Consider the following 15,454-nt stretch of genomic DNA (forward strand, 5'->3'; position numbering starts at 1 on the left):
ATAATTTATGTCAATTAGTTGGAGATGGGATCAAATGAAATGCTTACAAAATCATCCCAGAATTTGAAAGTAAGATGTGAAGTGGTTTCAGGTGGTTTTGGACAAGCATAGTCAATGGCAAAAACACAGCAGCTAGAAAATAAGGTGGAAATAAGGGAGGTTATCATTTTGGTAGGATAACAGACTATCAGAGTATTTGCAACAAGGAAGAGTGTTGCAAATGTCAATGTACAAAGTGAGTTAGTTGTTCTTGGAAAACTGACACCGAAGGCTAACATTCAGGTGCAACAAACTGATTAGGACAATAATGGAATGTTCGCCTTTATCACAAGTACAGGATTCTGAAGTCTTGCTTCAGTTGTATGGGAGCATGATGAGACCATACTGAAATACCGTAGCTGTTTTGTATTCCTTATACCGATTTGCCATGGAGGGCATGCAAAGGTTCTCTAGGCTTGTTCCCAAGGCGGCAGGAACGGTTCTATGAAGAGAGAATCTGGGCCGGTATTCTTTAGCATTTTTAAGAATATGGGGTGATCAAATTCAAACTTACAAAATTGTAAAAAGGGATAGACAGGAAAGATGTGGGTAAGATGTCTTCTCTGTTTAGAAAGTCTTGGCCCAGGGGACACAATGTAAAAAATAATGGGTATGCCAACTTAGGACTAAAATGTCGAGAAACCATTTTACTCAGAAGGTTGAGAACCTTTGGAATTCTCCAGCCCTGACTTGAGTGCATTGAGTATTTTTAAGGTGTAGATTAATAGACTTCGGATAATCAATGGCATTAAGAGTTATCGGAACGGTGATCTGATTTGATATGTCATCAAATGTACTGAAATACAGTGACAAATGTTGTTTTGTGTGCTCTACAGGCAGATTGTATCATACAAAGTACATCAGGGTAACAGAACAGAGTCTGAATACAGTGTTACAGCCATAGGGAAGGTGCAGAGAGAAAGATCAACATTTATATTTGAGAAGTCCATTCAAAAGTCTATAAAAGTGGGGCAGAATCTGCTCCTTGAATTTGTTTGTATGTGGATTCAAACTTTTATATTTTCTGCCCGAGAGAAGAGGGTGGGATATAGTACAAGAGGGCGAATAAATGCTGTTAAAGATTTCAATCAGCCATAATCATCCTGAATGGCAGGGCATGCTCAATGGGCTGAAGGACCAACTCCTATTCCTATGCTCTATATCCCATCCCAAATCAACCTTCTCATTCCCAATGTCAGGTCCTTCAATCAGGCACTTGAGTGCCTGAGAACATGGCTTCATGGCTGGCCTGCAAGGGGCAGGGAGACTGGTGCAGGGGCTGTGAAATTCGTCAGCTGTGATTGGTTGCTGGTGGGTTCAGAGACAATTTACATGAAGTGGTTCATTAAAGAGTTTGATGGAGATCCTCCTGCAAGGTGGGGGAGACCCTGCAAAATAAGTTAGAACAATTTTCCCAATGCCAGGAATCTGATGTGGGTTCTCCTGCCTGGTTCCCCATGGACCTACAGCCCACCCTGCCATCCTGATTCAACTGATTTCCACCCATCGTGTCCCACTTCATGGAATCTGGTTTTCTTCCGTGCCTTCACTTTTCATTTCTTGCAATTAGAATTTTTTAAATCTCAAACTGCATATTACGTAATTACTATTTGTCAACTTACCTCTTGTTATCTCTTACTCATTTCAATCATGGCGGATTCCTGTACAATTAGTCCTGGTTGTTCACTTGGCTCTCTCAATGTAATACTTTAATAGGGCCGACAGATGATACGATGGCAATGTTGGAATTTGATATGAGGTTAAACAAGGTAATCAAGTAAATACCACTAGCAGCTTAATGTGTTCACCAGACTTCACGCTCATCCTTTACTTAAATTTACCATGTTTTTACCCAGTCAGCAACTCACCGGTAAGTGGTTAAGAGGTACATCAACTTGCCCCAGGAAATCATCTCTTGTCTGTGAAAACAAAATCATAACATTTTCCTAAGTATTATTATAGAACTCTAAAACGTCATTAAAAACCATAAAGTTAACTCAAGAGAATTTATTTTTATTCAAAAATTCAAAGAGCAAAAAATTTGGAGGAGCAACAGAAAACTGGAGAGGAGATAAACTTATAGTTATGTCACAGTGAACATCACCTCCACACAGTGATATAAAGAGACCAGTAAATATACACTTGAGAACGTGGTGCTGGAAAAGCACAGCCGGTCAGGCAGCATCCGAGGAGCAGGAGAATTGAGGTTTCGGGCATAAGCTCTCCATCATTCCTGATGAAAAGCTTATGCCAAAACGTCGATTCTCCTGCTCCTCAGATGCTGCCTGACCAGCTGTGCTTTTCCAGCACCACACTCTCAACTCTGATCTCCAGCATCTGTAGTCCTCACTTTGTCCAGTAAATATGATTTGGAGATGCCGGTGTTGGACTGGGGTGTAACAGTTAAAAGTCACACAACACCAGGTTATAGTCCAAACAGGTTTAATTGGAAGCACTAGCTTTCGGAGCGTTGCTCCTTCATCAGGTGATTGTGGAGGATACAATTGTAAGGCACAGAATTTATAGCAAAAGTTCACAGTGTGATGTAACTGAAATTATACATTGAAAAATACCTTGATTGTTTGTTCAGTCTCTCATCTGTTAGAATGACCATGTTAGTTTCACTTCTTTCATATGTAAATCACTAAACATTCTCAGGCTAACTGGGTTGGATTAAGGGAGTCGTTAAGGTCAATGAATGACTAATCCAGAACCGGAAAATAATATTCTGGGGACATGGCATCAAAACTGGCATTACTATGACTGAATCTCCCAGCATTAACATTCTGGAGGTTACCACTGACCAGAAACTGGGTTGGATGAGGGGAGTCGTTAATGTCAATGGATGACTAATCCAGAACATTATTTAATGTTCTGGGGGTGTCAGCCCGAATAATGTATTGAAGATGGTAGGGGGGCGGGGGGGGGGGGGGGGGGGGGGTGCTAACGTGTGCTGCTGTCTGTGCCATTGCATTTCCCTTGCCATAGCAAGGAACCGTAATGATTTCCTCGGGAGACAGACACGTGCTGCAACTGACAGGGTACCCTTCGTTGTCCAGTACTTCCCAGGAGCTGAAAAACTACGCCATGCTCTTCGCGGCTTACAACACATGATCAATGAGGATGAGCACCCCCACACTTCCACTGCTCATCTTTAAACAACCGCCAAATCTCAAACAGATCATTATTCCATAGCAAACTGCCTGGCTTTCAGGACAACTCCATGCAGCGCCTATCATGATAGGGTTGTAAGACGTGTCAGAGTGTGGACATGGATACCACCATTATGCGTGGGGACACCACCTACCATGTACGTGGCAGGTACTCATGCGACTCAGCCAGCATTGTCTATCTTATACGCTGCAGGCAAGGATGCCCTGAGGCATGGTATATTGGTGAAACCAAGCAAAGGCTTCGGCAACAGATGCATGGGCACCGCACAACAAATCAATAGACAGGAATCTTCCCTCCCAGTTGGGGAACACTTCAGCAGTCCAGGACATTCGACCTTGGACCTTGGGTGTCCATCCTCCAAGGCAGACTTTGGGACAGGCAGCAGCGAAAAGTGGCCGAGCAGAGGCTGATAGCTAAGTTCGGTACCCATAGGGAGGGCCTCAACCGGGACCATGGGTTCATGTCACATTACAGGTGACCACCAGACAGACACCCACACACACTCAGACCCCCTTACATTCTCTCACACACACACATATACACTCTCGCTCACAGGCACTCAACCTCCCACCCCGCGCACGCATACACACAAGCCCCCCACATACACATTGTGGGGTGAATTTGTACTTTGTTCAAAAACTGCACAAGCCTATGTCAGACTTTGTTAATTCATTTTTTTAGTTTAGAGTCAGTCTAAACATTATGGCACACAAGGGGCTAATACCTTCAATACATTATCTGGGCTGACACCAATTGTTAAGGTTAACCTGAGAATGTAACTTTTTAAACTAGTTTTGTGATTTACATATGAAAGACGTGAAACTAACATGGTTATTCTAACAGATGAGATGCTTAATAAATAATCAAGGTATTTTTCCATGTATAGTTTCAGTTATATCACACTGTAAACTTTTGCTATAAATCTGTGTCTTACAATTGTGTCCTCCACAACCACTTGATGAAGGAGCAGTGCTCTGAAAGCTAGTGCTTCCAATTAAACCTGTTGGACTATAACCTGGTGTTGTGTGATTTTTAACTTTGTATATCCCAGTAAGTATGCATTGTAATGAACTCAATTCCCAATGGCTGGCATTATGCTGGATTGAAGCTTGTTTTCCAGTTCTACATTTCTATCATGGTACTTATAAAACTCCAAATGAAAGACCAAGTATTGGAAGGACAGATTAGATTTTTATTTTCACTTCCTCATGGTTAGGTATGACAGTTCACACGTGATATGAACAATGGTGATTTTCAATGGCTCAAGCTTATTCTATTCTTATAACTTTGCTTATAGCGCTTGGGATGCTTTAAGGTTTGAAAATCCAAATAATGTCTAATTAAACTACATTTAATCACAAATGCTTCTCTGGTGTTTCAGACGACTGCACTTCAGTGTGCTACACTATGAAGCTCTCGGCACAGACATTATGAATTTAGGCCAGTTCAGCAGCAATTAGACCCTGGCCCAAAAGGGGAACAGTCAAATCTGTTTTGTAAGTTTTTTATAAGCAAGCTTGTAGAGTTAGGAACTGCTGGTCCTCAAAGTTGAGAATCAAATACTTACGGTGGTAAAGGTAAATCTGAATCTAAAATAACAGATGATATATCGATTCTGGATGAAGACAGCTTGCTGGATCTGAAATCTATGTTCATCAGTCCGCAGGATTGGGTTAGAATGGGACAATATCTGCTTACAGATTATATTAACCAAAGGACTCCAGTTTCAATGATTTATAATCTGAACCGTAAAACATTAATTACAGGTAGTTCTCCAATAACACCATAGTTGCATTCCAGCGAAAACTTGCTTAATTGAAAATTGCTTAAAAAATGTAAGAGGCCTATGGGAAAAGTGGGGTTGGGGCAGATGAGCCAAAAAAAAACTCACAAATCGCACAAAAATTACCAAAGCTGAACACAAAGCACAGCCTGAATGAAGGTATAAATCATATTTATCAATGAAACAAAAATAAACTTAACACAGTTCATTCGAAAAATATTATTAATGCAGGGACAGAGGTTCATGATATGTCAGGTAGACTCCCTGATTTCTTTAAGTGAGCTATATCATATATTCTCTCCTTACACTCAGAACACTTTATAATATCGAGCTTTATAATATCTAGCTTTTCTTCCAGTGTTATAGCCTGTCTTTTGTGTTCACCACCTGCAATTTCATCACCAGGATGCTTCTTACTAAGGTTCTTGTCACTCCATTTTTACAAAGAAAAAGGATAATCTAGGACAAGTTACAGAGTCAGAGAGAGGTACAGCAGGAAACAGACACTTCAGTCCATGCCAACCAGACATCCTGACCTTTCAAAGGAAGCAGCTCAATGTATCTCTCTCAGAAAGCTGCTCTCTGTACAGTACCGCTCACAGAATGCTGTTCTGTTGGCACCTGACATCAGCACATGCGTGAAGACGTTTGCACTTGCGCAGAATGAAACGCATGAAACAATCACTGCTGAAATTGTGCTACTGCAAACAGAGGTAAGCATTCTCAAAAATACCATCCTTAATTCCACAGTGATGCTATAAGGAAACTGTGCTGCTGGGTTGCATATTATCAGAGAACTACCTGTATCTGAGATACAAAAATAAATGTTTGAACATAGAACAATACAGCACAGAACAGGTCCTTCAGCCCTCTATGTTGCGCCGACCTGTGAACTATTCTCAGCTCGTCCCCCTACACTATTCCATCATCACTTATCCAAGGATTGTTTAAATCTCCCTAATGTGGCTGAGTTGACTACATTAGCAGGTAGGGCATTCCGCGCCCTTACCACTCTCTGCGTAAAGAACCTGCCTCTGATGTCTGTCTTAAATCTATCACCCCTCAATTTGTAGTTATGCCCCCTCGTACAAGCTGACGTCATCATCCTCGGAAAAAGACTTTCACTGTCTACTCTATCTAATCTTCTCTCAAAGAGAGAGGAAGGTAGTTGAGGACCTGGAAACAATCATTATTACAGAAGAGGTATTGTTGATAAGCTAATGGAGCTAAGGATAGACAAGTGTCCTGGCCCTGATGGAATGCATCCCAGGGTACTAAAAGAGATGGTGGGAGAAATAGCAAGTGCGCTTATGGTAATTTTACAAAATTTCCTCGACTCTAGGGCAGTTCCAGCAGATTAGAAAACAGCAAATGTGACACGACTGTCTAAAAAGGGAGATAGACAAAAGATGGGGAATTATACACCGGTCAACTTAACTTCTGTCGTAGGGAAAATGCTTGAGTCTATTATCAACGAAGAAATAGCAAGGCATCGAGATAGAAAATGTTGCATCACAATCTAACTCTCAAAAGAGGATAATAGCAGTTGAACAAAACAAAACAAAACAAAACAAAACGATAAATGCACTTGAACAAGACTATTTTCTATCTCCAGCCAAATAGATCGAATAGAAAAGGTCATTCTTCAAGCAGGTGTTCATCGCATGCCATGACCTCAATGAATAGCACAGCAGCTTTAGTAGACCGAATGGCCTCCTCCTGCTCCAAGTTCTCAAGAACAAAAATGAACATGCTGCATCGCAATCTAATTCATTCCCACTTTCTCTTATTCCCAGATTTCTTCTTATTAAGCTGAAAAGACTATACTTTAACCATTTAAGATTATAAGCCAGACTTTAGATGGATATTGTTTTATGAATACTGTCTACACTGATCACAATGGATCCATTATTTTCATGGAGCCAGAACCATTGCTCAAGGTTCTATCCGAGTATAGCTTATATTGAGTTCTTTTTAATTATACTGTTTTAGTTATGCAACTTCTACTGAATTTATTGATAGTTCATTTGACCAATATACAGCACAAACTGCCTAAAAACTTTTTACCAGTTTCAACTTTTCCTATTTCCACAACATTCATAGAGTGCATTTTCATTTTTTTTGTTCCTTTCTGCAGCACTTCACATTTTCTCAGGTTGGTAGCCGAAGACAAGTGGTGCTCCGCAAGGGTGAGAGTTTTGAGACTATGACTTTCTAGTTGTAGTCTAGAAATTAGATGATCTGGATGAAGGAAGTAAGGACATTCTGTCTAAGTTTGCAGACGACACAAAGATACTGAGAAGGACAGGTAGTAATGAGGAGGCAGGGAAGCTAGCAGAAGGATTTGAACAGTTTAGGAAATGGTACAATGTGGAGAGGTGTGAGGTTATGCACTTTTGTAAGTGGAAGCATGGACTATTTTCGAAATGGAGAAAAATTCAGAAGTCTAAAGTGCAAAGAGACTTGGGAGTTCTAGTCCAGGATTCTCTCAAGGTAAACTTGCAGATTCTCTACAATGTGGAAACAGGCCCTTCGACCCAACAAGTCCACACCAACCCTCCAAAGAGCAACCCACCCAGACCTATTCCCCCCTGACTAATGCACTTAACACGATGAGCAATTTAGTATGGCCAATTCACCTGACCTGCACATTTTTGGACTGTGGGAGGAAATTGGAGCATCCAGAGGAAACCCACGCAGACACAGGGAGAATGTGCAAACTCCACACAGACAGTTGCATGAGGCAGGAATTGAACTCGGGTCCCTGGCGCTGTGAGGCAGCAGTGCTAACCACTGAGCCACCATAAATCAGTAGTTAGGAGGGCAAATACAATGTTGGCATTTAGTTTGAGAAGACTTGAATATAAAAGCAGGGATGTACTTCTGAGGCTCTATAAGGCTCTGGTCAGGCCGCATTTGGAGTATTGAGTGCAGTTTTGGGGCTCTTATCTCAGGAAGGATGTACTGGCCCTGGACAGGTTCAGAGGAGGTTCACAAGAATGGTTCCAGGAATGAAAAGGTTAAAATATGAAGAACATTTGAGGATTCTGGGTCTATACTGGATAGAGTTTAGAAGGATGAGGGGAGATCTGATTGAAACCTACAAAATACTAAATGGCCTGGACAGAGTGGATGTTAGGAAGATTAGTAGGAGAGACTAGGGCTCAAGGACACAACCTTAGAAAAGGAAAGACCTTTTAGAACGGAGATAAAAAGAAACTTCTTCAGTCAGAGAGTGGTGAATCCATGGAATTCACTGCCATAGAGAAGCCACATCATTGAGTACAGTTAAGATGGAGATAGATAGGTTCTTGATTGCTAAGGGGATCAAGAGTTACAGGGAGAAAGCGGGAGAATGGGGTTGAGAAACTTCTCAGCCATGATTGAATAGCGGAGCAGACTCTATGGGCTGCGTGGCTTAATTTCTGCTCCTGTGCCTTATGGTCTTCCGGCCTTATAACTTCTCTTCACTAAACCTTATCTTCCAATTACACTGCCAACACATTTTGTCCAACTTATTCTGTAATTTTTTTAAGCATTGCTTCTCTTTGCTACTACCTGCAAACTTTATGAAACTGTAAAGTAGATCTCTAAACCAAGGTTAATTGTAAAAGCCAGAAACAGTACTAATTCCACAAACAAATTATGTTCTTTCCTCCTAGCCAAATCAAAATAACTGAATAGAAAGCCAATGATTTCCACACACCAATGATTGTCCGTCCATATTCAGCATTTATTCCATTGTTCACATGTCAGAGTGGGCCAGTTATGATTTACTACCATTATATTTGCCTAAAATTTCACTATTTATTATGGCATCTCACACTAAGAAACCTAAAGCCTGTGGACAGAAACAGCATGAGATTATCTACGAAAACTGCAGCCAAGTTTGCAATCCAATTTACAGATTACAGCAATAACAGCTGTAGCAGGTTATTTCAATATCATTATACCTAATCCTTTTAAATGCTAAATGCAAAAATCAGTTGAATGAAACAAAACAGTGATGATAAATGCAATCAAACAGGATTTTATTTTCTGTCCCTAACCAAGGTATCTATTGCATGTCATTATGCCATGATCTCATTGAATGTCAGAGCAGCTTCAGTGGCCTCCTCCTGCTCAAATGTCTCATGATGTTATATTGTAAAAGTATTATTTAAAGACTAGTAGATAATCGGTGAAAGGAAACTCAAACGTTAGCTCATGACTCCACTCAATTGGGAACACCAAGTCCAAACTGACAAAAAGATGATATTTCAGAATTTTGAGATTGTTCACAAAGTAGTATCAAAATGCTTGCAAAAGCATTATTCAAGTATCTTCTAACATATCGCTCATCACAATTTACATGGCTACTGAGTAAAATTGTGTTAGATGTCAGCCAGGGTTATAGTTTAACAGTTAACCAGAAGTTAAATCAGACTTAAATCCTACAACTTGGCTTGGATAATGGTGAAGCTCAAGTCAGTTGAAAGTCAGTTTGCAAATGTCTTCACCCATTGCAAGTTTCAACTTGGCGGGCAATTCTCATGCAGTCAGCTGCATTAGAACTGCCGTGTGCTCCCAACTGTGCAATAAACATTGTCTTTTTTTTATGTACTCATTAAAACTGTGGACAGAAATGAGAAGGAATTGTTTTATACATCAGGGATATACAAGGATGGCTACACGTTTTGAAAGCAATGACTTTGTTAGCTATTGTAAACCTTGTCTGCATAGGTGCAAATGCCAGCAAAGTGCAGATGAACAGGAGATGAAGGGTTGTTTACAAGTAATGATCATTGATAACTGGTCCCAGGTACAAAGCAATGACAAAGATTCTATGCCTGGCAATAACTGTGATTGGATGCCAATTAAATGAACAACTTGGGCTGTGATTAAGCCAAGACAGAAACCAGATCTTCAGCAGCCAAAAACTCACTCTTCCAGTCCTTTGCATTAAGCCATTTTACACCAAAAGAAACCAACTTACCTTTCCTTCAGAAGTTAACATGAGCTGTATTTGTGAATTTGTTAAGTCAGAGATCTTTCATGCATGAATGAGCCATGCCATGCCACCTACAAACCAGTGGAGGCATTTGGAAAGAGAAAGGTCAAGTAGAAACCACTGGATCAGAAAGAAACAACCTCACAGATTTTGTCAACAAAGGCTATATAGTTGTTTTTCCAGTTTTCCCTGCCCACATATAATTTTGTTCCTGTTAATGTCTATCTGTGTATGAGTGTATTAATAAAGTGGTTTAAGAGTTTTCATTTTTAGAGGTAATTAATTTGGCTTAATTGTTTACCTGTTGAGAGAAAAAAAAACTGCAGCTGCTGGAATCCAAAGTAGACAAGCAGGAGGTGGACAGGGTGGACACTTCAGGTATAACCCTTCTTTAGGACTTGAAAGGGTTATACCCAAAACATCGACTTCTCCACGTCCTGATGCTGCCCACCTAACTGTATTCTTCCAGCTTCCTGCCTGTCTACTCCAATGGCTTACCTGTAGCTAGAATCTAATGACCTGTAATAAATCCTAATTGCTGCAAAGTACAGAAACCCAGCCCATGTTTAACCTGGGTCAGATAATCAGGTAGTTGTGTCTATTTGTTCTAAAACAAATAGAGTTAGTAATGGCTCTAGGAATAACAGGGCTTAATTTCCAAAGTGCCAAATCAGAGAGTTGGAACATGATGTCCAACTCTCGTCAATGCTGCTAGTTGATCTGGGCCATCATAAATCATGTTGGTTGAGTCAGCCCACCGTAGGAGGCAATTCCATTTCTCTGATCCCAGCAATAATGTTTTTTTTTTGCATTAAACCCAAGCTGTAAGTCAATCTCTAGAAGTTTTTTGAGTCTAAAAACTCTGCTGGAATACATTGATTTTTTTTTTGTTTTTATTTTATTCTTTTATCAGTTTTGGTTTAGAGCTGTGAAGTGGAAAGTGAGAGCTAAAGATAAATTTTGGATAAATGAAAATGAGGCCAGGCCTGGAAAATAGGCTGGTTTCTGATTTAGAGGTTCAGTAGATGCTTCACCACCCAGGAAGAGCATTATATTTAAACAGAGAATAGAATTTGGATATTAAGGAGGTCAGTACCTGGAAATTGGTTCCAACAAGTCTGAAAAAGACCTCAGGCTCAAACAGGGGGCAAGGGTCAAATACAAATTGGATATTACTGAGATGGTCAGTCATTCAGGGGGTGCTTGGAGTTTGAATTGGGTTTTGGTTATATATTTGCTATGGAAAAGTAATCTGGCTATTGATGCTACAACATGTAAATTTGAAAGGTCCTTCACCTGACCTCCCACAAGCAGCTCTTGAAAATTCAGAGAATAGATAACAATGTCATAATTATCACTGCCTTTATCTAAGTGACCATAAAAAGGTGACCCTGATCGATATTTTTAAAAAATCAATAAGAAACAATCCATGCTGGTCAATACATTGTGAAAACCTCTTAAATAATCTGGGCAGTTTTGTTACTTTCTTTTATTTATCACTTAATTCTGTTTGTTTATCTGTCTGACTTTCATATGAGTGGAACTAGAAACAAAGCCTTTTAAGTTTATGATATAGACTAATTATATTTTAATTTGTTATTTAATTTTGTGCTGCCAAAGTTATTGCATTGTTAATTGTTAGGTGGGCGGCACGGTGGCACGGTGGGCGGCACGGTGGAACAGTGGTTAGCACTGCTGCCTCACAGCGCCTGAGACCCGGGTTCAATTCCCGCCTCAGGCGATTGACTGTGTGGAGTTTGCACGTTCTCCCCGTGTCTGCGTGGGTTTCCTCCGGGTGCTCCGGTTTCCTCCCACAGTCCAAAAGATGTGCAGGGTCAGTGTGAATTGGCCATGCTAAATTGCCCGTAGTGTTAGGTAAGGGGTAAATGTAGGGGTATGGGTGGGTTTCGCTTCGGCGGGTCGGTGTGGACTTGTTGGGCCGAAGGGCCTGTTTCCACACTGTAATGTAATCTAATCTAATCTAATAAATTGCGATGTTTCTTGTTTAAGATACGAATCGATTATTCACAAAATTTGGAATTAATTGTAGGAGGCATTGGGGTAAATTTTGAGGACGTTTGAAGGTTTTAATTTTATTCTGTTGTGAAAACAGAAGTGGAAAGGCTGATTTGGCTCAGCTGTTTCCGTATCATAACAACTCGCACACCAACTCTCTGGCAACTCAGTGCTAGCCAAATAGCATGCCGATAATAGAAAGTGGCAATTCTATCTCATTAGAAAAAATGTTAAACACATCCAAAATCATGATCATTTCCTGGCATTTCAAATTTTCAAGAGCTTCACTAAAATTCAGAAGCTAACTTTTAGTTGCAGTAGAAATAGTACTTTACTTTTCTGCAACATCCAAGCCAAATCATCTAAAAACAAACTTAAAACTTAATAATGTGGTGGCATAGTACATGATACATCTTAGGTTGTACTTCTATAACTCAACAGTTGCATTCCTCCGCGACATTGTGCTGTAGAAAATCATTTTATTAAAAACTGGTATAGAAAGTCACACTGTAGAAGCTTGCTATATCCGTTCAGTACAAAGTTCACGTTATCCAAACTGCGGTAATAGCCATTGACAAAACGTGCGTTATACCAGAACAACTTGTACACAAAATCACATGCTGCCAGAACACTTTTTCCAGCCATCATCTTCATGATGCCTCATAAATTTACTAAATGTTTTTGAAGTTTTAACAGAGGGTAGATGAAGGGGAAATTGTGAATGTAATATATTTGGATATCCAAAAGATATTTGAAAAGGTACAACACATACCTTAAGGCTACGTTAGGCTAATAGCAATGGTGTTATACATCGTATAGGAGCAAGGGTAGAGGAACTGGCTAAATAATAGGCGACCGAGAGTTAGGATAAGGGAGGAGACTTTTCATGATGGTGAGGTGTAACTAGTGCAGTGTCACAGGGATCAATTCTGGGGTCACAGTTATTTATAAAATATATTAGGGACTTGGTTGAGGCAAGCGAATATACTAAAGCCAAGTTTACAAGCAACGCAAAAATAGATTGGAAGGCAATTAGTGAGGATGATACAAGGAGACTGCAGAGAGTTATAGATAGGTTAAGCGAGGGGCAAAAACTTGGCAGATGGAATATAATGTGCGAAAAGGTAAGGTTTTGTCAAGAAGAAGAGGGCCTGAATATTATTTAAATTAAGAAACATTGCAGAAGGCTACGAAGAGACATTTGGGAGACCTTGTGATGGAACAACAAAAAGCTAGCAGCCAAGTAATATAGAAGACCATGATAAATACACCCTTCCTCTCTGCCAGATCCTATGTTACCCTAGTCAGTAAGGTGATTTCAGTGTGACGTAATTAAGGCATTGATGAATTCATATTGTATTCATGCTTGAATACACAAGATAAGTCTTTCATTTTGTTCTGTTAGGAACTATATAAAATATTCCAAACTACTACCGGTGCACAATCCTTTATCCGAAATGCTCGGGGCCAGCTGGTTTTCGGAAATCAAATTTTTTCGAATTTCAGAGTAAGTGGCAGTTTGATGGTGAAATTTTAAATCTTTCCTAAGAACAGACTCACTGAGAGTAAAATGGGTCCTGAAACAAAATTGAGGCCTGCCAGTGCTGGGCCACGCCCCCACATGTCGCACCTAAGTGACATGCATCAAATGGGAGTCGACTTGGGTTAACTGTTTGCACACCGAACAACCTTGTTAATAAGAATAAAAACTTCACAAAAAACCTCCAGACTTTAAAGCTTTTGGATTTCAGACAAAGGGTTGTCGATCTATAAAAATGGAGTCCATCTTTAGACAGTCAGACTTAATCAGTCATCCATGAAATGATGCATACACTAATCTCCTTGTCTTTCTGACATGCCCTATATTTCCTGGTACATCTTGCACCCTGGTCCTGACCACTGCTAGGAGGTCTGTACATAACTCCAATTATGATGTTTTTGCCTTTGTGGTTCCTCAACTCCACCCACAGACTCCACATCATCTGACCTTATGTTATTCAGTACCATAGATTTAAATTTCATTCTTAACAAACAAGGCAACCCCACCCCCTCTGCCCACCTCCCTGTCTTTTCAATAAGTTGTAAATCCTTGGATGTTTAACTGCCAGTCCTGTAACCATGTCTCTGTTATGCCTTCCACATAATAAATCATTATTCCTAGTCTGCCTTGAACTTTAACCATGCACACATGCTAACCTGCTGCTTATCTTTCTACTAAACCCATACTCCGGCATTTTCCCTTTCCATCCCCCCCTCAACTCAACTTTAATGTCCTAGTGACCACCCTATTTATCCTTTTCGCTAGAACACTGGTTCCAGATCGGTTCAGGTGGAGACTGTCCCATCAGTACGAATTCCGTATGAAATGGAATCCCTCTTTCCCACACCAATCTCTGAGCCACGTGTTTACTTCCCTAATTTTTCTTATCCCTATGCCAATTAGCACATGGCTCAGGCAGTAATCCAGAGATTATGACCTGCCCTTCAATTTCCTTCCTAGTGCTTGATACTCCACAAACAGGTCTTCCTTCCTAATCTTGTCTATATTGTTAGAGCCAACGTGGACCACAACAACTGGATCCTCCCCCTCCCACTCCAATATCCTGCGCCTTGGCACTGGGCAGGTAACACACCATTCGGGACTCCTGATCCAGCTCAGAGATATTATCTGTCCCCCTAATTATAGAATCCCGCATAACAACTACTTGTCTTTTTGCTCCCCACTCTGGAATAGCCTTCTGCACCATGGTGTCATAGTCAGCTGGCTCATCCTGTCCACAGCCATTTCCCTCATCCGTACAGAAGTGGAGGACTTCAATATGCAGATGGACTGGGTGAATAATGTTGCCGGTGGATCCAAACAAAGGGAATTCATGGAATGCTTACAGGATGGCTTTTTCGAGCAGCTTGTGATGGAGCCCACAAGGGAGCAGGCTATTCTGGACTAAGTACTATGTAATGAGCCAGACTTTATAAAAGGTCTTAAAATAAGGGAACACTTAGGAGGCAGCGATCATAATATGGTAGAGTTCAATCTGCAGTTTGACAGAGAGAAGACAAAATCGGATGTAGTGGTGTTACAGTTAAATAAAGGTAATTACAGGGGCTTGAAAGAGGAACTAACAAAAATTGACTGGAAGCAGAGCCTAGTGGGGAAGACAGTAAAGCAACAATGGCAGGAGTTTCTAGGTATAATTGAGGACAGAGGCTCATCCAAAGAAAAGAAAGATTATCGGGGGGGTGGTGTGGAATTAGACAGCCATGGCTGACAAAGGAAGTCAGAAAATATATCATAGAAAAAAAGAGAGCTGAGAAAGTGGCAAAGAGCACTGGGAAATCAGAAGATTGGGAAGACTACAAAAAGAGACAGGATAACAAAGAGAGAAATAAGGAAAAAGATCAAATATGAAGTTAAGCTAGCCAGTAATATTAGAAATAATAGTAAAAGCTTC

General features: G+C 40.5%; 1 protein-coding gene across 19 annotated transcripts in view; it reads right to left on the bottom strand.

The window, feature by feature from the left end:
- Positions 1 to 15,454, bottom strand: part of nedd4l (NEDD4 like E3 ubiquitin protein ligase) — a 497,553-nt gene that overhangs the window by 150,880 nt on the left and 331,219 nt on the right. For all 19 annotated transcript variants that reach the window (XM_087990470.1, XM_043678365.2, XM_087990460.1 and 16 more), the window contains one exon: positions 1,908 to 1,958. In XM_087990470.1, the coding sequence (XP_087846596.1) occupies positions 1,908 to 1,958 (51 nt within the window). The remainder of the gene's footprint in view (positions 1 to 1,907; positions 1,959 to 15,454) is intronic.

Source organism: Chiloscyllium plagiosum, unplaced genomic scaffold, assembly GCF_037043375.1.
Source record: "Chiloscyllium plagiosum isolate Xiang-an unplaced genomic scaffold, Cpla_swu_hap1 HiC_scaffold_1, whole genome shotgun sequence".
Classification (NCBI taxonomy): Eukaryota; Metazoa; Chordata; class Chondrichthyes; order Orectolobiformes; family Hemiscylliidae; genus Chiloscyllium; species Chiloscyllium plagiosum.